The sequence below is a fragment of the Orcinus orca genome, chromosome 3, assembly GCF_937001465.1.
Source record: "Orcinus orca chromosome 3, mOrcOrc1.1, whole genome shotgun sequence".
NCBI lineage: Eukaryota > Metazoa > Chordata > Mammalia > Artiodactyla > Delphinidae > Orcinus > Orcinus orca.
Window position 1 is genome coordinate 90,245,670 of NC_064561.1, and position 26,985 is coordinate 90,272,654.

General features: G+C 40.7%; 1 protein-coding gene across 3 annotated transcripts; it reads right to left on the reverse strand.

Annotated features, from left to right (window-relative positions):
* Positions 1–1,201: 1,201 nt before the first annotated feature.
* ARL14EPL (ADP ribosylation factor like GTPase 14 effector protein like) lies at positions 1,202–25,581 on the reverse strand. 3 transcript variants are annotated; one of them, XM_033423798.2, is made up of 6 exons: positions 25,463–25,581; positions 14,416–14,518; positions 9,431–9,549; positions 9,059–9,176; positions 7,344–7,483; positions 1,202–5,030 (listed from the first exon to the last, which is right to left on the reverse strand). In XM_033423798.2, the coding sequence occupies exons 4-6, from the start codon at positions 9,152–9,154 to the stop codon at positions 4,808–4,810; spliced, it is 459 nt and encodes a 152-aa protein (XP_033279689.1). In that variant the 5' UTR covers positions 9,155–9,176; positions 9,431–9,549; positions 14,416–14,518; positions 25,463–25,581; the 3' UTR covers positions 1,202–4,807. The 3 variants fall into 3 exon arrangements, with proteins under 3 accessions (XP_033279689.1, XP_004267524.1, XP_049563610.1); XM_004267476.3 differs by lacking the exon at positions 14,416–14,518 and having other exon boundaries at positions 25,463–25,572; XM_049707653.1 differs by lacking the exons at positions 14,416–14,518; positions 25,463–25,581 and adding an exon at positions 11,061–12,387.
* Between the last annotated feature and the right edge of the window lie 1,404 nt (positions 25,582–26,985).

Genomic DNA, 26,985 nt, shown 5'->3' on the forward strand with positions numbered 1-26,985 from the left:
CAAATATTTAAGGAATATCTGGAAACCAAAGTCATCTGAAACAAAGCCTTCCAGAGAAGAAAAAAGAGATAGTAATCCACAACTCCTTTTGTGAGACGAGTATTACCTCGATATCAAAGACCACAAGGGATTCCACTTCCGGAAAGATGAGGTAGATGTGATAGGGACAGAGTAAAGGGACAAATTAGGTAATTAAGTAGTTAATCCCCCTAGGGGATTGTAAGTAAAGAAACGAGTATGGGAAACCCCTGTAAGTTAATGATCACTCAGGAAAGCAGATCTGCTTAACCACAAAACCAAGCAGGTCTGCTTAGCAACAAAACCATCCAACAGAAGCATCAGACATGCTCCCAAACAATAAAACAATGGTGGCATGAGAATCACATCCTGCCCAGTGAGCTCAGTAAGTTAATGACCCCTAGGACATGCTCTCTGCACACATAAAAAACAATAATTTATTGAAAGGTGATATTTCAAAGTGAAAGACTCTCATTGTACTGAAACCTAAAATAATTTTTCCATAGTGCCATGGAAGTCCTGGCCTGATGATGTAAGGAGAAGAAAACTCCCCTGCCCAACCTGGAGGAGGACTTGGTGGTGGAAGCATGACATCTACTCAAGAATGAGGAAGATGGCCTTTTCCCTCTCCCTACTGTTCCTTTGATTATAAAACTGTAGCCCACTAAGTTCTCGGGGTGCGGCACCCTCGCACCCACCCACTTTTGAGCCTCACAAGTGTCCCTATTCTAATAAATCAGTTCTTGTTTACCACTTTGCCTCTTGCTGAATTCTTTCTGCCCTGAGACTGGAGCTCCTTGGAGCGCCCCCCAGAACGCCACCTAGTGCTATCAGACGTACTTTTTTCCATTTCTTTCGGTAAGTATAGGTTAAAAGGCTAGACATGATTAATAAAACATACACAAGATGACGCTGAAAAATAGAGAGAGGAAGGCGGACAGGATAGGGACCTTGGATACGAGGAATGACACAGTTTAAGTAGCCTGGGTTTTCTTTCTACTTTATGTATCCTAGGTTTAAAAAAATTTTTTTCTTACCCATTGTATCCTTGGCACCTAGTAAAGTAGCTGGCAGATAGGAGGTGCTTGATGAATGAATGAACGAATGAATGGTCACTAAGTAGTATATCTGTTAAGCATTCAGGGCCATTGAATTCACTATCAAAGGAAAAACAAAGGCAGTCTCTGATCTCTTTGAATTTATTATATCTGACATAAGCATCGGCCAATTTTAAAAGAACCATACAAAGTGAGGAGGGAAATTCTTCTGAAACTACAAACTACAAACACAAAATAAACTACCTGTTAGACATGAATAGTGATGATAAGAGAGTCATATCCCTTGCACAGAGTGAAAAACAATTATTATGGTAAAAGCAGAATTTCAGGAAATCTGTGAATATGAAAAAGAATATTCCAAATCTAGGATTAAAATATAGATTATGAAAAAGAAACAAAGTATGAAAACTGCTTTGGCTCGATAATATATTTGGAGTACTGTTCGAACTAACCTGAAAATTGTAGTCTGCGGTTATAGACACCACAGAGAATGAAGGAAAAAGAAACAGTAGAAGGGGAAAAAGCAAGATGTAGGGATATTCTTTTAATCATTTTATACCAGATATAAGCTAGTGTAAAGCACTCAATGCCTAGCATATACTGAGTGTCCATAAATACTAGACAATCAAGAAATCCACACATCAATGGCACCTGCTAGCAGAGCCACTTTGCTGTGGGGGCACTGGTGGCAGTGTAGCCCATGTGAAAGGCACCCCTGGACATGTGCAGCCAATAGCCTGCATAGCCAAACACTGCAGTCCTGCTCACGTAAGTGTTTACGTTTCCGAGGCATTATAGAAGTGCAATCCATGATAGCCACAAAATATCCAAGTTGGCAGTGTTCACTTTCCAGGAAAAGCAAATAAATATATAAAGGAGAGCTTAAATGATTTCTCTATGAGTTAGCATCCCAAGGTTCATACCTGTAATGGATCCAGGATACTGTATTGGGGGGTGGGCGGGAGGTGCCTAAGGATTGTCTCAGAGGCTGTATGGATTCTTTCTCTTACAAATTAGACTCAGATAAAGTATTCTGCAAATTGATGTGAAACGGCATTCCACTTGTAAATCCTTGTGTAAAGGATTACTGAGTGACTTGTTTAAATCCTTCAGTAAATAACAGTTTATATTTAAACAACCTTCTGTGAAATAGCTTTCCTTGCAATTTCTATACATATTCATGAAGACACACTGTCAACATTGAAAGAAAGCCACACAGAAAGAGAAAAAAATCTGATTACACTAAGACAATTTCCTTAATGTAATCAGATAGTACAACTATATTCCTTGCTAATCTGAATTTAGTTCAAATAACTGAAGAGCTTTGTTCACTTTGTGATAGAACTAGACACTTACAAAATAAGTTTCTGAAAATTCACATAAACTTATTTTTGCAAGAATCATTTTAGTGCAGGAGGCTTTTTAAAAATGAATTGAATTGGCAGTAGATCAAGATGAAATACACTGATTTATAAAAAAAGGACTTCATCAAAGGTTTTACTAGGCTTCCATAAAAGCAGTATGAGGTGTCTGCTTAATAAATATGTGAATTTATTTTATTTTTTGCTTTACTTGGAAAACTTACCAACGTAATTTGCCAACACGTGTTTTAAATGAGATCATTTTAAATCAGATCCTCTCATCTAATGTTTAAGACTGTAGGAGGAGACAAAAGGGAAATACACTTTAATGTCAGTTTGCCTGATTATTTTTTAATATGAAAATAAGACAGCTATGATAAGACAGTGTTTCTCAAACTTACCTGATCATGAGACCTACTTGGGGGTGCTTGTTTTAAAGTATGGATCACCAGGCCTCATCCCTAGAAGTTCTGACTCCTGAAGTTTGGGATGGGGTTCAGGAATGCATATTATTAAAAGCACCTGGATGAGCCTTACAATCAGGCCAATTAGGGACATACTTGGTGTCATGGAAAGAACACTGACCTAGTCTTAGGGTTCAAAACACCGAGGTTGCCAGGGCTTCTGCTTGTCCTTAACCGAGTCATTTTAATCTCACTGGGTCCAAATTTCCTCAGTTGTAGAAAAAACAAACAAAACAACAACAACAAGACTGTTTTTAGTTCTATAAACCCCATGAAGACCAGGACCAGCTGAGTTTTACTCACAGCTCCATCCCCGAGCCTGGCACAGAACAGCCTCTTGGTTATTATTTGTTGACAAGTCACTAGTTAGACAACCTGGAAGATTCCTTTTCAACTTTAAAATTATATGATTCTAAAATAAATAAGTGAAGAAACAATTCACTTGGTCAGTCATTTACAAAACAACAATTATTCTCAAAACAAAACATAATATAAACCAAAAAAGGCCCCTACTCCTTTGGACGGGTCTCAGGGCTGCGCACTCCTCATGAGCACTTCAAAGGATCTGACTTGGGTATTTGATTTCTTCCTCCCAGGGCTGTGATGGTTAAAGGTAGTGAATTGGAAACATGTAGCACAAAGTTGAGTCTGGAAAACTCAGTAAATTCTGTGAAAAACAGAGTCAGTTCTCCTGCTGCACATACAGGAATAGTGCCATCACAGCATGCCTTGCAGGATTTTTGCTACTTTAGTCCCAAAACATACGGTCAAGTAACAAGTCTAGAATTATCAGGAACCTTTCCCGGCATGCGGACTGTGCAGTAATAAGTGCTTTTGAAACTGATTGGGCAGGAAAAATAAACTCTGAAAACTAACATTTCAAGTCCCCACAGCAGTGGCATCAACATCACCTGGGAAATAAAATTCTTGACCCCTGCCCCAGACCTAATCAGAAACTCTGTGGGTGGGGCAGAAAAATCTACCATACAACCAGTCTTCCAGGTGATTCTGATGTACACTGAAGGATGAGAACCACTGAGTTAGGGTAAACAGGACTCATAAAGACAAATTCAAAGAAGGCTGAGTGGAAGTTTCTATAAACCTCCTACAATGTATCAGAATTGAAAAAGACCACATCATGTATCTAGTCAACTAGGTATCAAGGCTCTCAATTAGCCAACACACAACAATGTGCTTTCATATAATAACTTAAGTTTCCTCCTTTTGAAAAAATATTCTGAAATACTGATCCTGAAATAAAAAACAATGTAAACCACTGGCTTTTAGGATATTCAAGTCCTAATGTTTCCATTTCATAAATAAAATATAAGTTTTTAATAAAAATATTGCCAAGTATTACATTGCCTTTTAATATTATTAAAATATCAATAATAAAAAAATGAGACTGTGGGTATGCAATAAAAAAATGAGACTTGGTATGCTAAGTCACAAGGTTTTGTTTTTTTCAAGCCAAATAACAATTCTGATTTAGAACTAGTGATGTGTAAGATTCTAAGGGTAACCAGCTATTATAAATGTATGATTCTATGTTCTATGTCAAGACAAGCTCCCAGCTACAGAATTCTGAAGATCTTCAGACTCCATTTCCTAAGATACCAGCAAAGAGGAAAGGGATTCTTAATCTGAGAGCAAAGTAGTGATGGAGGTGTCGGTGCTGATATCCATCTATGGGCACTCTCTTGGGTTACAAGGAGAGGAATTTGAGAGGAGGTCACAGCAGGAAGGTTAGAGAAGGATGGCCCATTCCCTACTGTTCTATGGCTTCGCAGAACATGAGTCTTAAGTAAATTTTTTAAAACATTTTCCCCCAGCCCTAAAATTCACCCAAGAGAAAGAGGTTGCCTTAAAGGTAAAGAAGAAACCGATCAGACCACGAGGGCAGCTCCTAGTCGGGAACGTTGAAGGGCAGCGCGCTGATGACCTCCCCAGACTCAGTGACGATGGCATCGTACACCCAGCGGCGGTTGCAGCGGCATTCAGGGCCACACTTGTTGGAGTTACACTTGGGGCAGGGGTAGAAGCAGCCCAGGCAGTTCTTCTCCAAGCAATCGCACAGGTCAGCATCGTTGCAGATGAGCCTGCCGCTTTTGTCATACTTCTTCATAACTCTGCAAAGGAAAAGAATGACACTAACAGGACAGTGCAGTTTTCCTCAGCATTGAGAATAGATTCTTGTGTAGCAATCTTCCCAGGTAGGCTCCCTTTACTCTGAGGAAGCAGCACCCTAAAGATGGTCCAGCAACACTTCAGAATGCTATAAGGCAACATGTCCTGGGAAATTCAGTCAATATGCACCAATCACCAAGGCAGTCAGGGCTGTCACCTAGAGTAAGGCTTCGTTTTTTCCAGCATGCTGGGGAATGTAATATCCCACCTGAGCAAATTTTGAGGAATAGCTGATTAAAGGCTATTAAAATTTCCTTCTACAAGTTTTTACTTAAAAATATAACCATCCTTGATGGAATTTCCCCCGATAAATTACATCCATTTTTCCTTTCTTAAGAAAAAGCACTATATACAGCTGAAACTAACACAACATTGTAAATCAACTATATTTCAATTAAAAAAAAAAAGAGAGAAAAGAAGAAGCACTACAGTGAATACAGTCACATTTTGAATGACTCAAGAGAAGCATTGGAATTGTCCGTTACTATACCAACATCATTAAAAACAAAAACAAGCAAACTGAAAATTCCTCTGCTAACAGTCTTCTCACACCACTGCTTCTGTCCCTTTCTGATTCTGTTTTTTTTACCCAGTGTGGGGGGCAGAGGTGTCATAAACTCTGAGTGACAGCAGGAAGTTCTGTACCAGTGAGTACACCGTGCTTTGTGCCCCGACACTGCCCCTGTCGGCCTCTACAAGTCCAGGAAGCGAAAGGCTTTCACCAGGATTCTGCCACCTTCTCAAAATCAAACCATCTTGAAATAAATCCTTCAGTACTGAGCTGCTTGAAACCCTGAGAACGACAAAAGTACCTGTGTAGAGCCTGTATCCATTAGGACCAGTTGAAGTCAGAAAAGGCTGTGAAGTTATGACCTTCTGCACCCTTGGCCCCCAAGCAGGCATAACACCTCCTTCCCTTCCTGTTAGGTAATGCTATTCCATCCTCTTCCCTCTCCCAATAAAGCGGGGAAGGTTCAGGATCATTATGCAGACTTGCCTGATTATCTTACTGTAGCAGGACAGCCTTTCCGATGAGGATTGACATTTGAAGCACTTCATCTGAAGCATGAGAGCTCCTTCACCCACCAGGAAATGCAGGTGTGAACAGACAAGGAGGTGTGAAATCTATTATGGGAATGGGGAGTCATGCAGCCAACAGAGAGCCTAGGTCAGACTCTGTCCTTCTCCCTGTGCCTTCACCCAAATACTCCCTGTCTTTACATCAAGACACAAATCTTACAGTTTCCTGCCCGTCTGATGCTATACTCTGTATAGTTCTGAGCTATCATAGGTACACAAAGTGTACACAAAGTGTACAAAACATACATGCAGAGATAAAGAATAAAACACACTTCCACATATCCCAGCTTAATAAAGAGGTTTCACGCCTTTGACAACCACTTCACGCTCCATCCGTTGTATCTCTCCACTCGGCCAAAAGGAACCACACCTTGATATCATAAAAGTCATCTCCTTGTTTTACTTTTCATTATGCCATATGTGTATGTATCTCCAAGCGCACCACATTTTCCCTTCTGTAATTTGCTTTTTTAGTTTGACATCATGATTTGAGATTCATCCATGGTGGCACATGTAGCTGTTTTCAGATATTTTCACATCTATATGTATTCCACAGTACAAATATACCGGCTACTTAACTTTTCCATTATGGGTGGGCATTTGGATTATTACTACTTTATTTTCTTTGCTATTGCAGGGATGCTATGAATTTCTTGAACATGTCTCCTATTGTACATGTATGAGTTTTTGCAGGATATACACCCAGGAGTGAATATGTTAGGTCACAAGGTACATAGGTAATGCCAAGCTGTTTTAAAACAGGGCTTCCCTGGTGGTGCAGTGGTTGAGGGTCCGCCTGCCGATGCAGGGGATATGGGTTCGTGCCCCGGTCCGGGAAGATCCCACATGCCGCGGAGCAGCTGGGCCTATGAGCCATGGCCACTGAGCCTGCGCGTCCGGAGCCTGTGCTCCGCGACGGGAGAGGCCACTGCGGTGAGAGGCCCGCGTACCACAAAAAAAAAAAAAAAAAAAAAAACACACAAAAAAACTGATGCCTAGTTGGAGATTATAGTCTATTTCTTGAAATTGCTAACTTCCAGGCATAAGGGGTGATACTGTACTTTAGAAAATACATTTTTAAGTAATAAAAAAGTGGCAACATTTAATTGCTTTGTCAAGGAGAATTCATGCATTTTGTAATCCCACGGATTAAATATAATAAATCATGATCTTACTTGTACTTTACAGAAAAATACTCATTCATCTTTGACATTCGTGCTTTCTTTTTCTGCTGCCTTGTTTCAGGATTAAAGTCTGCTACCTGTGGTCCGGGATTTTGAAATGCCAAGCATTTTAACTGTCGCTCTATCTGTTGCTATGAAACAAATAAACAAATAAAATATATTAGTACTAAGAACCAGGTAATTTTATCTGCTTTACACAGAATCAAAATGAAGTTTCTGTAACTTTTACCATAATGGCATGAAAGCTTAGTTGTTTTAGCTAGAGTAATAAACAATTTAATCAGATTAAGTTTCAAAAGATGATGTAAAACTTTTCAAATTAGATCATTCTTTCCGAATAAACAAATACATAGTGTAAAACTATGTATAATAAAAAAAATAAAAAACAATCAAGGGGGAACAGAAGAATTCCTTTTATACCTGCAAAACACCCCTTGGCTTCTCAAATCTGCTGGGGATGAAAGTCAGAATTACCATTTTACAGTGGATAATGACAAGGGAGTAAAAGCCCTTCCGCCCAGGTAAAGTATCTCAAAACACAGTGAGAACACACAGTACACACAACCCTCCCCTTCAGTGCTCTAGGGCATCTCAGCACTCACTGCCCTGGGAGTGTGGACCCCATCAGGGCTCTGATGCAGAATGCAGCCACCTGAAGGATCCCCTCTCAGTCAAAGCCAGACTGCAAGAAGAAAATCTGGCTTGAATGACAAAATAGCATGTTAGTGGACATTTTCACAAGTCTCTGTTTGGGGATATTTATAATTCGAAATTAAATGGGGCCTAATTGGAAAGACAAGCAATAAAGATACTTCAATCAGTCCTGATAATTAATTTTGAACATACAGCACATATGTCAGGAGTGAAGGGAATGCTCCTCTGAAGGATTTTAGAAGAAAATAATCTGAGTGGCCCCCAAACACTTAGGCTAACACATATATGAAATACTACATTTTGAAACCAAAGGGAAACTTTCAATGTATGAATTTCAAGGTAACAAATTAGTAACAGAATCTCGGGCTTTTCTGCAGTTTCTTTAGCTTAATAATAGTCTAGTCAGTCTAAAATAATATAGGTATGTTTCTTTAAAATTTCATTTTGGTTTGTGTGTATGGGTTTGTTTTACAAACAACCTTATGAAATGATCCTGTATTTAGGTATAGCTGCTCAATAAACACAACTTAGCACGATCTACTATTATTCTCAGTAGCAAAGCAAGAGTTTAGATGCCTCTGTTCAGATCTTGGCTCTGCCACTTGTTACTGGAGTGCTTTGAGCAAGTTCCTCCTTCTTCTAAGCCGTGGTTTCTTCTTTTGCAAAATGGGTTAACAACGGTATCTTGTGATAAGGGTTAGGTAAATTAACATATACCAAGCTTTAGAACAGGTACTAGCATATCATGGGAAAAAAAACCCCAAGGATTTGTTAAATAAAAATATTTGACCATATTCTCTACAAATTTTCTACTCCAAGGGTAGGATTTTATTGCACAGGATGCTGGGGACTGAGAGGCACAGAGGAGACAGGTAAGATGAGACCAGCTTCATGAAAGCGGGGTGAAGACGAGGAGAAGCACTAAGGAGCAGAGATCCTTCCTGTGGATTCCTGATGGGGCCTACCTTCCCACCCAAATCTGGGGCATCTCAGAGATCCCCAAGTTGCGAACTCCCCAAATACCACGGAATCATAGTATTCACGAGCCATACCAGTTGCTTCTGTCCGATTTGACAGTTTTTCTCAGGAGAACTTTGACCTGCATGTCTCTCTTGCGTGGAATTGTTTTTTTCTGATTGTTCACTCATTTCTGATCACTAAAAAAAGTAACTGGAAAAAAGTAAAACACATTAATATCACATATCCCAAGTAACTTAATCCTGTGACTTTCCTGCTCTCTCCCTACATCTTACTTTCTTTAAAAACCAGACTTACTAGAAAAGCCATTTTCTCCCCTGGCTTCTTTTTTTTTTTACCACTCACTCTTAAATCCTGCATCTGACTCCCCCAGAACTCTGTACTGATGCTCTGCTCAGGCTGGTGTTCCATGAGCAAATCAACTTCCATGAGCAAATCAACTGTACCTTTTACAGTTCTTAGCATCAGAGACCTCACTGGAGCAGGCAACCCTGGGACCAGCCACTCCTGCCCAAGAGGACTAGGAATTCTTAGATCTCCGTTCTTCCTCCTTTACACTTATTCCCTTGAAAGAGAAGAAGATACGTTAATGTCGTAGTACATCCCCAGTAACTTTGTGAAAATCTCTGCTCCCATGGTTTCATTATAACCTTTTCAGAAATCATTGCCCAGGATGCCTCTAAAAGCTCCAACCTCCTCAACCAAGTTTTCTGACAAATTTCGAACACAACGTGTGCTAAATGGAAGTCATCAGTTTTCCATAAAACTCAGCTGCTTAAATGCCTGTAATTTAGTTTTTATTACATCTTTATTAGAGTATAATTGCTTTACAATGGTGTGTCAGTTTCTGCCTTATAACAAAGTGAATCAGTCACACATACACATATGTTCCCATATCTCCTCCCTCTTGCGTCTCCCTCCCTCCCACCCTCCCTATCCCACCCCTCCAGGCGGTCACAAAGCACCGAGCTGATCTCCCTGTGCTATGCGGCTGCTTCCCACTAGCTATCTACCTTACGTTTGGTAGTGTATACATGTCCATGCCTCTTTATCGCTTTGTCACAGCTTACCCTTCTGTAATTTACTTTTAAATACTTCTATACGTGTATACATACACACACACACACACACAAGATGCGTACGTGTGTGTGTGTCAGGTGAAGCTAACACAGGTTGACAATCACAAATGCACAGTCCAGCCTGCTCTGCAGTGTTCTGTCAGAAAGGACCACGAGCCAGAGGAGGCTTCCGCAGCCCTGCTGCCTCTCCCGTCTCTTGTCAACTACCTGTGCTGAGTGCAGGGCGCTGTTTCTACCAAAGGACCTGAGCGTTACGCTTGACCAGTTCATCTGGCACCGCCACTCTGCCTGCCAACTGGAAATTCCAATTCCACCAATTCCAATTCCAACTGAGAATTCCAGTTCTCCATTCTCCCTATGTCTAGGGCCGCTAGACACGGATTGTTCACTCTTCTGTATCCTCCGCTCCAGTTCCCAACATTAGGTTAGGAAGACGTGTTGATTTTTCTTTCCTACCATTCCTAGCATTGATTCTTCCTTTTCATTCTGTATCAGGGAGAAGCCACCCTAAAGATAGCAGTAGTAGTAGTCATAGTAGTAAGAGTAGCAGTAGTACCTTACCCTTGACCAAGATGGGCTTATCGTTCCCCTCAGTTTGACTGAACTTCAGCCTTCTCCTGACTCTTTGCCTTGACCTCCCTTTGCTTAGATCCTTTACTTCAGAAGACGTGTCATCGTAAATTCTTTCTCTGCTCCATTGAGATGTAAATCTTCTCCCAGCCTCAGCCAGTTTTATAACCCCAGAAGGTCTTTCTCAAGGGCTAGGAACCATCCCTTTGAAATGTAATCAGCCAGAAAGGCTGGGCTCCTATTTGCCAGTCTCTGTGGGAAGGTAGAAACCTAACTTGCTAATTGGTGGAATGGTGAGTGCCAATTAGCAAACACAGGTGACCTAGTCACAGAGAAAAACATTTGCAAGCTCAGGAATTACTCAATGTGCCCAACACATCCCAGGGATCAATCTCTCCCCTGAAGTCCTCTAGTATTTTATTCCCACCTTTTATTTCAGTGGAGTTGAGCTCAGACTGAGTTCTGGCTTTCCTTCCCTGTGATAGCCTTGAATAAAATCTACTTTGCCTGTTTCACTTGATCTGGCGCAGTTTTTGCTTTGACACAGTCACATGCAATTTCACATCTGATCAGCCACACATTCCCAGGGAGCATTTTCCAAGTTGTCTGGAGATGAAATCACATGGAGCTATTTTAAAAATGATAAATTCCCTGTCAAATGCCAGCCCTACTGGGGTTATCATTTGCAGAGGAAAATTGTGGTGATCTGTATAATGAATAAATTCTCCAGGTGAATCCTATCCTTAGGCCATTATGGGAGATATTAGGATAGGTATAATTTTCTTCATCCAGTTTTGCCATCTGATCCTAAAACTATTGCCCATAATTTCTTCCTACCCCAAATTTATCCAAAACATTGTGGTCATGTTGATATTCCTAAACCAGAAATGTCTTTATCTTATTCCTATGCAAGGACTTCCGTGACTCCCCTCTGTCAGTAACATCCCACATCCCTGGTGTATCAGTGAAGGTCCATCAAAACCGACTCCAGCAACGTGTCTAGGCTCACCTCCCTGCATTCCTTACCTTGGGCCAAAGCTACTGACTGCCCCACTCCTGTTACCATCCCTCCCATCTCTTACCTAACTCATTCCTTCCCCTTTGAACTCTGGTTTATCTCTCTGCTCCAAGAAGCCTCCCCATCATCTGATCCTCGAAGATTCCTTTCACTCTTGGGCTCTGTTGGAAGCTTCCTCAAGAAAATTGCCCCCAACGGGGCCCTAAACCTTCTAGCTTCTTCATGTAACACATTTTCTTCCACATGGGAATAGATATGACTTTATGATCATCTTTGCAAGCAAGAAAATCTTCTGAAAGAGCATCCATTTAACTGCATTAGGAGAAATGAATATTTTATGCAAATCCTCCACCCAAGATGCCTTTGGTTAAGTCCTTCAATGAAATGTAGGTCTCCAAATATAGATTTGGGGGAAAACTTATTCGTATTTATTCATATTCTGAATAAAGCAAATGGAAATTATAATAGAATTTCACCAGGGCCTGAAATTGTAATTGGATTTTACTAGGAACCCAAAATATCTGTCCCAGGAAAAGTAATAAAATGGTTCAGAACTCCCTTTTTTCCCTGCTTGGCATTTCCCAGGCAGGGGTTCTTAACCAGAGAAGGAAAGCAGGGGGCTCTTGAACTTGGATGAATAGAGAACACATATTTATTTTCACTAACCTCTAACTGAAATTCTGGCATTGCCTTTTATTATAAGGCAAACAACAAACCACAATAGTCTGAGTAGCACTTTTGACCGATTTTTTTTTTTTTTTTTGCGGTACGCGGGCCACTGTTGTGGCCTCTCCTGTTGCGGAGCACAGGCTCCGGACGCGCAGGCTCAGCGGCCATGGCTCACAGGCCCAGCCGCTCCGCGGCATGTGGGATCTTCTCGGCCCGGGGCACGAACCCGTGTCCCCTGCATCGGCAGGCGGACTCTCAACCACTGCGCCACCAAGGAAGCCCCTTGATTGATGTTTTTTTAACCCATTACAGTTGTTGTAGATATGTCAAAACGTTATTGACACTCATCTTCAAAATGATGGTAGATCTTAGACCTGCCGCTAGATCTTACTTGATATGTTGATAATAAAACATATATCACCATCATAAATTCTTTTTAACATTTTGGTAAGTGTATTTCAATATAATTGGTTTCCCTTGTAACCTTACAGATTTTATTTTATATGATTAAAACCATCATTCTGAAAAAAAATATCATCCTGAGAAATGGTCCATAGATATAACAGCTGACCAAAGGAGTCCATGACACACAAAAATAAGATGAAGAACCCTTGCAAAGAGGCAGGGAGAACCCACTGCTGCCACCTCATTGATCGTGGTGATGAGAAACAACAGCTCCTGGCTGTAGAAGATGCTCATTTTCAAGGATAGGGCTGGAAGCAGTATGGTATATCCTGGGGAATTGCATTTAATGAAACACAAAGTGTATGACATCAAATTAACCAGCTCTCTGTTTTGTCCTAACATATGTCAGATTGCCTGTAAAAATCCACAATCTAGTCTAGCCCAAAGAGAAGCAGCGCCCCCAAGTGGCAGACATAACAGACTCCAAGGGCAGCCATCCTTAAAGTATGGCCCAAGGATGGGGCAACAGTTTAGCACCAGGCTTGGGCCAGAATGGATGTCAGACACTTCACTGGGTACATTGGAGAGTTTAGCTGATGTTTTTCTCCAGAGCAAGACTATCTATCTGGAGGAGGCAGTTCACTGATTTCCGATCTGGCCCAACCTTGATTCACCACGAACAGGAACTTTGAGTAGCACTGGAGTGCATTTTGGCTGCGACACTCATCTTCCTTCTGTGGTCAGTTCAACTCTCACGTGCAAGTTCCTCCCTCTATTAGAAATTTAGCTCTGGAAGCAATCTTATGCCTTTATCTCCCCCTAGAACTACTACTTTGTTAGTACTCAATTCATATTTCATAAATATTATGCTAATAATGCTAATTATTAGCCACCTACTATATGCCAAGCACTTTGCTAACCATTCTACATATATTATTTCATTTAATTCCACTGCAACACTCTGAACTAGGTAGTGTTATTTCTATTGAATATTTTACAGATGAGAAAACTGAGGCCCAGAAAGATCATTTAGGCCACAGGGGTTTAAAATCCAGACTCGTCTGACCTCCCAAACTAAGCTGTTTTGGGGATGTTACACTGCTTCAAGACTGATTTTAATGATGACCTCCATCTCTACATAGGCTGTTGCTAAGTGACCCCACAGAGCTTGTTCAAAATGAAGCCTGGACTAGGAACAGGGGACGATGCATTTAGATGATCATCTCAAGTTTGCCTCGTCCAGTTCCTCTGTCATAGCACACACCTCCAAAGTGTGCTGGGAAGAAGGTTCCCATCTCAGACACATGAGCCACATCTGACCTCAGGATTGGATTTGGAAGTCAGCCGGAAAGAAGAGAGTCACACGTAGACAAAGTCACCCTGGAAAATGTCTTCAGAAAATGCTGCCTGGGAAAGGCCCTATACAGCCAGGCCTTTCTCCAGTTTCTCAGGTTAGGAATCGGATGAAGTCGTTGACTTACTTACACACATATAGGAGCCAGCATGGTTGAATTATGTTTACCTTTAAACCTCAGATCTGGAACCCTGGCAAGTTCCACACTCTATGAGGCCTCAGGAACTAGGTCACCCTAGAAACAGCACTGGGTCCAGAGCCCCACCTTCCTGCTCACTCTGAGGCACAGGTCATCCAGGGAAATGCAGTAAAATGACTCACACCGTAAGCACTTACCCTTATCTTCAGGAGGCCTCCAGCACCGTAAGGTTGAATTTATGTAAGCAGATGGTGTCTTGCACAAGGTGGAGTATTTTTTCTACTTTGATCCCTAAGGACACTAGCAAATTATCAAAAGAGGAAAAGCATTCAGTTTAAACGCTTGCTCAGAAGTTGGTCTCCACTTTTACTCAGTAGCACATAAAGGGGTTTATTCAGAGACACTACCTGTCAGACACCCCTCAGAAAATATTTAGAAGTAAAACACACACGCATATTTTCATTCAAAGCCCTTGCAGGAGAGAGTCAAGCTATTTCAATCTCATTCTGTCTCTAGCCTCAGTTCCCATCCCTGGTAAAAATGACAGATCACTGAGATAATTGGCAGGTGAGCCAAATCCCACCAGGGACATATTTGGAAGAGAAACAACTGCTGTGCTGGTGATCAATTAAATCATTCCCTTGCTGCTCCCTCCCAGATGATTCAACTGTTTTCGAAGCCACAAAACTTGTAACCTCCAACAAAATCTCCACTGCCATTTGTCTGTAAGAATTAAAAGTAATTTTGACCCAAGCCTTTGAGAGTGTTTTTAGATAAACAATGTTAATGCTTTAGAAACAACTTTATTTGCAGTGTGTAAAGATTCCTAGGAATACTTTTATTGCTGGATTTGCCAAAACACACACACACACACACACACACACACACACACACCCTTCTGTGGCTCAATGTAAAATAATGTGAAAACACTATCATAGATTTAAAATAATTTGAAATGCACTCAGCAGAGAATCTGATAAGCTAGGCAACCATATCATTGCTTTTTTTTTTTTTTTTTTGCTAACGCCAGGAAGGCTACAGTCTGGGGTAGCTCTGAAACCAAAGCCCCTGCAGGGCTCTTCTGGGTCAGTTACAGATCAGCATCCCCGAGGGCCTCTCTACTCACACCTCACTTATAATCTGGATCTCTTGAATTATGCATTTAAATTCTTCCTTGCAACTTTAAGGATTATAAAAAACAGAAACCTGTCTGCTTACTCTGCCCCATCGATGGAAAGCAGAGAAGGAAGAAAATTCTTTTATGAGACAGCAGCCTGGGCCATTTCAGCCTTATGCTGATAAATATACATTCAGCATTGTCCTGATAAATACACTTCAAAACCACTCATCCCATATTTCAAGTGTGGAGGTCCTTTTTTCTAGATCCCTAACGTCTTTTTATGCTCATTTCTTAGTTTCAGTTTCATGCCTGCAACGAAAAGAACCCCAACTTTCTTCTGCTCTTAACTACAACACATTAATATGGCAATTATCATTCAGAGTCAACATTCCGTGACCTGCTTTTGCCTCTTCTCTCTCTACCAGCCTCAGAGGAAATCAAGTTTAAGCGCATCATTTGAAAAGGAGCGTCTTTCCAATGATGACTTTCACAGTTTCGTTAGTGCCTACTTCTTAATGAGAGTTGCCTTGCCAAGCTGAAGCAGTGGGCTGTAAAGAGAAAGTACACATACCTTTAAGTCGGTTGACAAAGAAGGGAAGAATACCGGACAAAAAGAGAAACTGTAGAGACTTGTTTCCTTTGTTTTGCTGAGAAACTATAGAACCCTCCGGAGGAAAAGTCAGAAGGCCCCTAAGGTGCTCCTTAACTCTTGTAATAGTGGCTGAGAGGAGGAGAGGTAGAAAAACGGAGCTGGTGGGAGGTGAGTGTAATTGCTAGCTCTCTCTTCCACCATGAGTCTATCTAAAATCATATGAAATCAGGGAATGATCATTCGTCTGCTCATCCATCTTGCATCTGCAATAAGCAACGAATCTAGAGTTTACAATTTGACTGTACTGCTCGGTGTCGTATCTCGACTTCAGATAGTCAACTAATGTTAACAGCCAATTGCTGCCCGGCTATTTTTATACTTCAGTGTAAATAGCCCAGTATATATACACTCACACACACATAGGTACATATATGTAGTATTCTTGCAAAGAACAAGAAAAGGAAACAAAATTGTCAGTTACAAGAGCTTCCAACCCATCAGGCAATGATATAAAGCCTGAAGGTGGTGCCGGAATTCAATATATTTGACCTGAACTTTACATCCGTTAAGTAACTGCTATGTTTTTGAGATTACACTGTAAGTACTGCATATAAAAAATATACACGATATTGCATATATATGATATTGCATCTATATATTTAAACTAAAAACCATTTAGGGAAAAACTGGGTTGTCCCAGGAGAAAACTAAAGCACGTTTATAAGCTGCGACTAAGACATATTAATCTCTAAATTACAGCCCTCTAATCACTGTCCTCTGCCACCAGGACTCAGCTATTGTGCTGTGAGTCATTAAAACCACTACCCAGGCAGGTTAATACCCACCTCATTCATTTGTGAATTATAGGGTAAAAACCGCCATTTCATTCCTAATTACTTTTGCAGCAAAAACAAGGAAAGGAAACAAAAACTTCAGTTTTAAGAGCTTGCAATTCATCTGGCAGTGATGCAAAACCTTAAGGGGGTACCAGAATTAAGTATGTTTGACCTGAACTTTAAAACCATTAGGCAAAGGCTGTATTTTTGAGATTACGCGATAAATTCTGCCCATCAAAAATGTGTCATCTTGCCATTTAAGAACTGCCAATTCCATCTTGCCAAGTAAGGATTGATAAACCTCGAATCAGGTAAAAATCCTACCAGACTTTTTCCACAGTCAATCACACCTTACAAAAATACATGCTTTGGCCAACGTTTAGCTTTATTCTTGTGCTTTTTTAAAAAAATTAATTAATTTTTTTATATAGCAGATTCTTATTAGTCATCCATTTTTTACATATTTGTGTATATATTTCAATCCCAATCTCCCAATTCATCCCACCACCACACCCCGATCGCCCACTTTCCCCGCTTGGTGTCCATACATTTGTTCTCTACATCTGTGTCTATTTCTGCCTTGCATATTGGTTCATCTGTACCAGTTTTCTAGATTCCACATATATGCGATATATATGATATTTTTTCTCTTTCTGACTTACTTTACTCTGTATGACAGTCTCTAGGTCCATCCACGTCTCTACAAATGACCCAATTTTGTTCCTTTTTATGGCTGAATAATATTCTTACACACTTAACAGGAGAAGGTACTTTTCACGAATCTTACCACACAAGATGCTACAGAAAGAACAAACATATCAAGGGCCAAATAAAAGGCAGTAATCCTCTTAAAACTGGAGGAAAATCTTCTAAAGGATAAGGATTGTGACCAATCAAGAAAAGTTCCAACTGAAAACCTTTTTAAAAAATTTAAGTGCTAAGAAATAAATGTGCCACAAGTTCGAAAGTTATTATTCCTCTTATTTCTTCAATTTAGAAAAGAATATAGGGGATTTCCCTGGCGGTCCAGCGGTTAAGACTCTGCGCTCCCAATGCAGGGGACACAGGTTCAATCCCTGGCTGTGGAACTAAGATCCCACATGCCACCCAGCACAGCCAAAAAAAGAATATAAATTATGCAAAATAACTTCCTGTGTTATTTCCAAGTTTCTCAAGTAAAATCTAATGGCCTTTTTTTTATAGCACAGGGAACTATATTCAATATCTTATAATAACCTGTAATGGAAAAGAATTTGAAAAACAATATATATATATATATATATATATATATATAATATATATATACACATATGCATCACTGAATCACTTTGCTGTACACTTGAAACTAACACAACATTGTAAGTTAACTATACCTCAATTAAAAAGAAATAAAGGAGAGACCTGGCTAAAAAAAAATAAAATCTAATAGCTTTTCAAACTAATGATTTAAGTAGCAAATCTTCAGAGGAACTTTACATCATTTTTAAAAAAGATAACAGTATAATTTTAAAAGATGGAAGAGTATTTTTTAAAGTTAATAATACCTTGCTAAATTTGCTAGTCCTGAATTTATTGCACTTTGACGTGACTTTGACTAAGAAAAAAATTTTTTTTCCTCTTCAGATGTTCTCAGGTTTTCTAGACCTTAAGTTGATGTAATTTAAAATTGGTTGCTTTTTAAAAATTAAGGATTCACATACTAAAACATTCCTCAGTTACCTGTTAATTCCTGGAGAGTAAAATTCTTTATGCTCATGAGTTATATAATTTAATTCGTCAGTTTGTAGCTATCTGTATATGAATTTGTAACATACACTGTATGGTTGACCCTTGAACAACATGGGTTTGAACTGCACAGGTCCACTTATACATGGAATTGTTTTTTCAATATTAAATACTGCAGTACTACACTAGCCACGGATGGTTAAATCTGCTGATGGTTGAATCCGTGGATTGTGAAAAACCTCAGACACAGAGGAACTCTGGATATGGAGGGCTGACTACAAGTTATACTTGGATTTTGCCATCATAGTGGGCCAGCACCCCAAACCCCACATTGTTCAAGGGTCAACTGTTACTTTAAAAATAACACCACTCATAAGCTTATTTATTGTCGTATTTTTTAAACTGTGAAATACTGGAATACCCAGGCACAGGGGAGTGGTTGAATAAAGTATGGTACATCCACATGTACCATAAACATAGAGTACTATACGGCTGTGAAAAAAGAGTAAAGAAGATCTCTATGAAGTGATACAGAGTGATTTCCAGAGTATACTATTAAATGAAAATAACATAGTAAAAAGAGTATTTAACCTTCATGTAAGAAAGTATATACCACCCTCATGTAAGAAAGAAGGGGATATAAGAAAATTTGTTACTTGTAGCCAAATAATCTTAATAAACTTAATGTGATGTAGGGTGTGGCTTATAAAATAATTAAAAAGTCACTGACTTTGAGAGTCATGAAAATCTAGGGAGGGGCTGTGGTAGGAAACTCTCTAGTTTAACTTCTTAAATGCATTAGCAGCCTTCTAAGCAGCTACTGAACAGGCTCTCACTGGGCTTGTCCAACCCTCTACGGGAAAGATGTCAAAGAGACAAATCCTTACTCTCTGGTGAATTACAGGTTCACTGGGGTTTTTGTTTGATTAAGGTACTGTTACATTGTGAAGCTCTAGTGAGTTGTACTTTTGAAAGGACAAACTTCCTAGTGGGGAACACCGTGAAGGGTCAGAAGTGAATGAAGCTGGTAATCTGAACTTGGACCAGTGGCTCCATCACTGGAGGTGCTCACTGGGATCTATTACGACTACTCTTCAAGTCATTCACTTAGCAAGCACTGATTAAATACCTCTCTTGGTAGGCACTAATAAAATGACAAATAAGACATGGTTCTTCTCCTTAAAGAGCTCAAGTCTGTAGAAGGAGATATGTAAACACATAAATACAAGATGTGCATCACACGTGCTCAGGACACTGCCAGGGCCAGTGGAGGCAGTGGAGGAACAGCTGGTTTTCCCTGGGAAGAGACGTATCAAGAAGGGCTCCCAAGGAGAGGTGGCAATTGAGTTAATCTTAAAAAATGGACAGGGAAAACTCAGGTAGAGAGGGAGTGGGGTGTGTATTCTAGGAGGATGGAGCTGCTCCAAGCAAAAGCTGTATGTAGGAGGAGAAGAGACTAGTGGGAGGTGGGAGGGGTTGTCCTGGCTACGGTAAGGCTGAACTCCAAGTGCACTGCAATAGCATCTGTGTATTTAGATAAGACTCTGATGAATGTCATTCACAATGACAAAAATAGGGCGGTTGGTGGGCAGTTGAAATAAGGCAAGGGAGAGGAGAATTAGCAGAGTTATGCAACTTCAGGACCCCCAGCAACTCCGTTTTGGAAAACCATTAAGATGGTTTTACACAATTTCTTACCTGAACAGAGATCAGTATAAGTGCACATGTTGTACAGGTGAACAATTTTCTTTTTAAAAATATTAAGTTGTTTTACCATATTACTATTATATTTACTACTATTATTATATATTTACTATTATTTGTTATTAGCATTTTATTTGTTATTACTAGAACATAATTAATATTATGCTAATATTGCTCTACTAAATTGTTTAACTAACATCATAGGGCACTTCGTGAACTCTTTCATTCTCAGAACACATTTCACATTTGCTGCACCTAAATTCATTCCTGTTACTCTTTCTTCCAGAAATGCCTTCCCATTACACCTTAAAAAAATTATAGACATTTGTTGTGTAACAAAAGCTTTAAAACAGGCATCTTTGACCCAGCATTTCCTCTTTGGGGAATTTCTTCTAAGAAAAGACAAAGCTCATTGCAAAAATTCACATCTTGTATAACTGCTAGGTTATAGAGCTCCTAGGTTGGGAGAGTAAAAATTTAATGACTTAATTATCAAACAAAATTATATAATACAATGTAGCCATTAAAATGATATTATGGAACTGTATTTGTTAATAAGACAAAAGATATACATACTTTACTGTTAAAGAAGTAGATTCCAAATGAGAATCTAGAGGGATTTTTTTTTCCCCTTCTTGAGACAGTTTTAGTAGGTCACATATTTCTAGGACCTTAACTTTAACCATTTCTCCAAAGTTTTCAAACTTATTGTCATAAATTTTTTCATAATAGCATCAAGTTTTCTTTTATGTCTGCAGCATCTGTAGTTATCTCTCCCTTTTTATTCCTAGTACTAGTGTTTTACTACTTCTCCAACGTTTCTCATCTTGTCAAAGAAAAGCTCTCTCTTCCCTTTCTTTCTTTCTGTCTGTCTTCCTTTCTCTCTTTCTTTCTTTTCTATCTCATGTCCTTCTATTTTGGGTATATTTTAATTTTCCATTGTCTTAAGGTGTATGCTTAGCTCATTTATTTTGATTCCTTATTTTTCTAATATAAGCATTTGGGGACATAAATCTCAGTAGGTTTGTCTCAGCCAGCTCAGTTTACTTTTTCTCTTCTTCTCTCCTTTTATCATCTCTCTTCTGAATCCTATCTCTGATTTGACTTCTTGTTTCAAAGAGGAAATGTTTCCTAATTTGTTTTATTCCATGGAGAACTTTGTTCATATTTTCTTCCGCTTTATGGTGTATTTGTCCTGCTATGTATTTTTTATCAGTTATTTGGTTTTGCTTTCTTCCTAGTGCCTTTGCAGAGGTTCCATTCTGATCCTTCCTGATAATCTCTGGTCTTTGCATGGAGGCCATTCTTTCTGGCTTCACATGTGCTCCTGACTTGCAATTCAGCTTGGAATGTCCCTGGTTCTTTTACTGATCAATACTAGTACCTGCAGGGCTGATTGCCACCCACCCTGTCTCCCCCATCCTACCACTCCAACAGCAAGTGTAGCTTGTCTGTGTGCCACCAAACTCTGCCCCATTTTCTCTGTCACTCAGGCCCCAGGGACGTGCTGGAAGCCTGTCTGAGGCTTTCAGTTCCAAGGAAAGTGTTTCTAGTTTCCCTCAGGGTCTGCTACTTCATTTTGGAAGGCTCTGCCACTTCATTTTGGAAGGCTCTGCCTATTGTCAGTGTTCCACAGAAACATACGTTTGCTCTCAGATTGCTTTCACAATTGGGTCCAAATTTTACTTTATTTAGCAGTAAGTATTCATGGGATGTGGTTTTCTGACTGTGCTCTGTCTCCTAAGTACACTGAATAAGGAATTTTTATCTCTGTTTCAGACCCCCACAGTTAGCAGGTCACCTTGGGATCCTAACCTGGTTTCTCTGCCTTCTGTCCTTCGTATCTCCAGATGTCGCTACCACGGTCGTCCTCCTAAAATCCTCTTACACCATGTCACTTTCCTCCTCCAACAACTTGGTGGTGCTTTGTGATCCTCAGCCTTTGATGACATGACCTATGTCTACTTTCCCAGCCTCATTGTCACTGCATCCTTCATTAACCTGACCCTAAATGACAGGAATGTTCCCACCACCAGGACCCACTTAATGCTTTCCTCCCAGTCTCCCTGCCCAATGAGGGTAAGCACCCCTGCTTCTATGTCTCCAAGCTTGTGTTGTAGTTAATTATCTACATACTTATCTCTCATGATAGACTTCTCTCACTTCAAAGCAGCATCTATAAGACTTCTTCATTCTATAGCATGTGTCACAGCAACTAGCACACCGGTGTTCAATACACGGACAGTAACAGAAAGGAGCAATGCCACATTTACTGCTGGAAATAGTAATCTGGGGATCTGTTTCCTGGGAATCTGAGCAATATAATGCACTTTTCCTAGGGTCTAACCCACTCCCTCAACCCTATGTCTATCCCACCCTGCCCAGTTAAGTTGGACGGTAAGATCCCTGCCTTGCATAATTGGCAAAGCAAATCTTAAGGTTCACACACAACAGGGCCTGAGAGCACACCCTCCCAAAGAATCTCATATCTGTAATGTGTCCTCTCTTTTTACTACTGCTGTAACCTAAATCAGCATAGTATTGATCTCAAACTTGTGTTTTTCTTATTTAAAAAACAGAAACAGACTCACTGACATAGGAAACAAACTTATGGTTACCAAAGGGGAAACTGGGGGGGAGGGATAAGTTGGGAGTTTGGGATTAACAGATACACACTACACATACACACTGTATATAAAATAGATAAACAACAAGGAACTACTGTATAGCACAGGGAACTATATTCAATACCTTACAATAAACTATAATGGAAAAGAGTCTGAAAAAGAATATATATATATATATCTCACATGGATAACTGAATCACTTTGCTGTACACCTGAAACTACCACAACATTGTAAGCCAACTATACTTCAACAAAAAAACCCACAAAACGCAAACCAAACCTCATGATAACATATTCTTGTATGTATAAAGAAAAAACGCTAGCTATTGACAGTAGATATCTCCGGATTTTTGTATTACATTCTATTATTTTATACACTTATCCATTTCCTGTAATAAACATGTACTTTACAATTTTTTAAAGTATTAATAAATATTTTTAAAGATACTTCTGAGAATAAATGTACAGTTCTCCCGTAGTATTGCAAAAATAAATACTTCCAGCAGATGGCACAAAACCTTAATCTAGAATTAAAATAGATTTAAAAAATAATAACCCTTACTACTGCAAGAATGCCATGTAGAGGGGATGTTTCTTAGTGACCAAGGATCAGTCAAAATGCACACTGGCTCTAGAATTTTTGTGTTCATCCAATGTAATTTGTTTTACTTCTACAGTCAAAGGTGAGTCATTTCAGAGGTAAATAAGGGGACTCTGAAGAGGGGACGTGTGGAGGCTGCAGTCCAGGATGATTTATATAGTGTCAACGTGATGTCGCACCTGCAAAGGGCTTTGCAGATCATACAGTCGATCAGTTTTCACACACTGCTTTTTAGATTTTTCTCTAAATAAACTCTAATATATGAAGCCAACAAAACTGGAGCTATCCTAATTGAAGTGGGGACTGGGGACAAGAGCCATCCCAAGCATTCTCTTTGTCCAAGCTTCTCCAACCCTCACCCACCCCTTCACCCGTGGCTGACATAATCAAGAATTGGCTATACTTAATCAACAGCTATGCAATCCATAATATACTTCTAAGAAGCCCTAGAGAAAACCACTAATGCAGTGCAATACTTTCACTTTGCTGCTGAGAAAAGGGATGCTCAGAGGAGATTTTCCAATATGAAATGAGAACATATATAAAACCAACTAAAAAAAGTCATTAATTGCTTTTAAAAGAAAAACATCAATAAGGACATTCAAAATGCATCAATAAATTCAACACTCATAGATTCCACACATTTGACATCTGCAATTAGAATTTATGTTGAATTAAATTTCTGATATATTTAACTTAGGATTCACTTAAATCCTTTTTATGATTTAAAAATCCTTTTCAATCCTTTTTATGGTTTATGCAAACTATAGGAACTCAGCATTTCAGCTAAAGCTAGCTTTCATGAGTAATATAGCATATTCTTGGGTAATATAAGCATATTCATTTGTATCAATAAAGTTTACTTATGTCAATAAAATATCCTTAAGCTGTACTTCCTGTACAGTCTATATTTCAAAATGCAATTATAAACCATAACAAATAGTGATTTGACTGCATGAAGCCAGTTTTTTTAGAACATTTGCAATTCCATAAAAATCTGTCTAAATAATGTTTGCAAAGTAGAAGCAACAACTTATTTAAATGCATTCACCTAAAGTTTCTTTTCAGTACAAGTCCAAATTTAACTTTCTTTAAAAAGTCATTTTCAGAGTTATCCTTTGTGTTGAACAACCATATCCACGTGAAGCACTGCCTGTTATTTCTAAGAGCTGCCTGCTGTCTGGTTTACCGTAGGTGTGTGTGGAGTAAAAATGTTCACCTGTGCCTTCTCAGCATATTAACCATGTCCGAAGCTGACAGTTAGAAAAACCCAAAGTAAATGGGGTTTGGCAGTAAACAAGTTGATCTTAAATTCTGACTTCTGCCTCTCCCAGCACTGTGGCCTTAAGCCTCTGTTTCCCCATGTGTTAAAATCAGAATAATTATACTGACCTGAGTAGGTTATCAAGCCATTATCTGTCAGTTCCAAATCCACCTTTTTATTCTCAGCCATGTAATGTTAGGGACCCTGCAAACCACACTTTGATTTTGCAAGCTCTGCCAACGGGGGGCGCTGAGGGACAAGAGAAGGCTGCAGGAGCAAAAGGGCTTGCTCCTTCCTGCTTGCTTCTTGCTTCTGCCAGCAACACCTCAGCAACGATTCTTGCTCCTGACAGTGGCTGCTGGATTCCAGTTCTCAGGATCCCACCCCCATCCCTTAGACTCAGCCTAATGTGTCCCCTCAGAGATATCAGCACCAGCTGCCCAGAGTCCCCACCCCCATAGGTGACCCACAAACCGGAGGATAATCACAACTACAGACGTTCTCCCCAAGGAGTGAGGAGTCCAAGCGTCACAATGGACTTCCCGGCCCAGGGGTTCTGCACTGGGAAGATGAGCCCCCAGGACATTTGGCTTTGAAGGCCAGTGGGGCTTCCTTTCGGAAGAGCCAGAAGGCTGTGGGAAAGAGACTCCACACTTAAAGGGCGTGCACAAAATCTCACACTTGCCGGGACCCAGGGCAGAAGCAGTAATTTGAAAGGAGGCTGGATTAGACCCACTTGCTTATCCCGGAGAAGCAGGAGGCAGTTAGGACTCACCCTGGGGACACAGACGCTGGCAGCAGCCATTTGTGGGAGCTCATCCAGCCACGAGGACACTGGTGGTGGTAAACGCCATTTCAGAATCCTCCTTTTAGCTTATTAGTGCCGGGACCAGGCCCCACCCACCAGCCAGTCTGCACTAGACTTGGATTGCTCCGGGCCAAGCAGCTAGCTGGGAAGGGACACAGCACCACCGATTAGCAGGCAGCCTGCTGAAGGACCCCCTGAACTCCAGCCAGGTCAGGACACAGCCCCACCCACCAGAGGGCTGGCACTAACACCTGGGACTCCTGGGTCCCCACAGCCAGAGACCCCAGGACCCAAATGCACTCATCAGTGGGCTGGCACTAGCTCTAGCTTATCCCACCTGTGTGCCAACACCAACTTTGGGGCCACTGGGGCCCCACAGCTAGAGACCCCAGGACCTGGATCTGCCAGTAGGCCGGCATTAGCCCTGGGACTTGACCTCACCCACCAGTGGGTGGAAACCAGCCCAGGGAGCTTCTGGGCCCACGACCCCACACACAAGCAGGCATACACAAGCCCTGGGAAAACTGAGGCCCCAAAGCAGGCTGTGTCAAGACCTGGTCCACTCACTAGCAGGCTGGTAGCATCCCATGATGTCTTGGGCCCCAGCCCTGCCCAATAGCAGAAGGACCCCAGTTCTCGAACACCCCAGACTCTGCAACCACAGCCCCACCCACCAGCAGGCTGAACTGCCTCCAGGAACACTGGCCCAGCAGCCAGCCACCCTGGGACCTGGATCCACCCACCAGTGGGCCAGCACTAGCCCTGGGATCCCCTGGGCTTTGTAGCCAGCAGCCTCATGACCCAACCTTGCCCACCACTGAGCTGGCACCAGCACTGGGACTCCCCTGGCCATGTAGCCAGCCATGTCAGGATCCAGCCCTACCCACCAGTGCCTGGCAGCCTCCACACCAGGCAGGGCCTGGCAACCAACCAGACTAGGGTCCAGCCATGCCGACTGCACCCACAGTAGTCAGCCCACCACAACAGAAGGATCCATGCAGCCCACATAGAGGGCACATCTAGAGCATACAGCACCAGTGAGCAGAGGTGAGTGAGCTGCTGGGCCCCATGGGATGTTTCTTATATAAGGGAACTTCTCCAAGATCAGCATACATAATCAACCTTCCAAATATATAAAAATGAAAACAGTGAATTAGGCAAAATGAGGCAACAGTAGAATGTGTTCCAGCAATGTTAGCATTCAGATTTGAAGGAGCGCTCCAAAGTTTACCAGACAAGCAAAAGCTAAGAGACAGCACCATGGAACCAGCTTTACAAGAAATGTTAAAGGGACTTCTCTAAGCAGAAAAGGCCACAACTAGAAATATGAAAATTACAAAAGGAAAAATCTCATTGGTAAAGGCAAATATATAGTAAACGTAGGAGATCAACCACTTAAGAAGCTAGTAGGAAGGTTAAGACAAAGTAGTAAAATCATCTATAACCACAGTAAGTAGTTAAGGGACACACAAAACAAAAAAATATAAAAT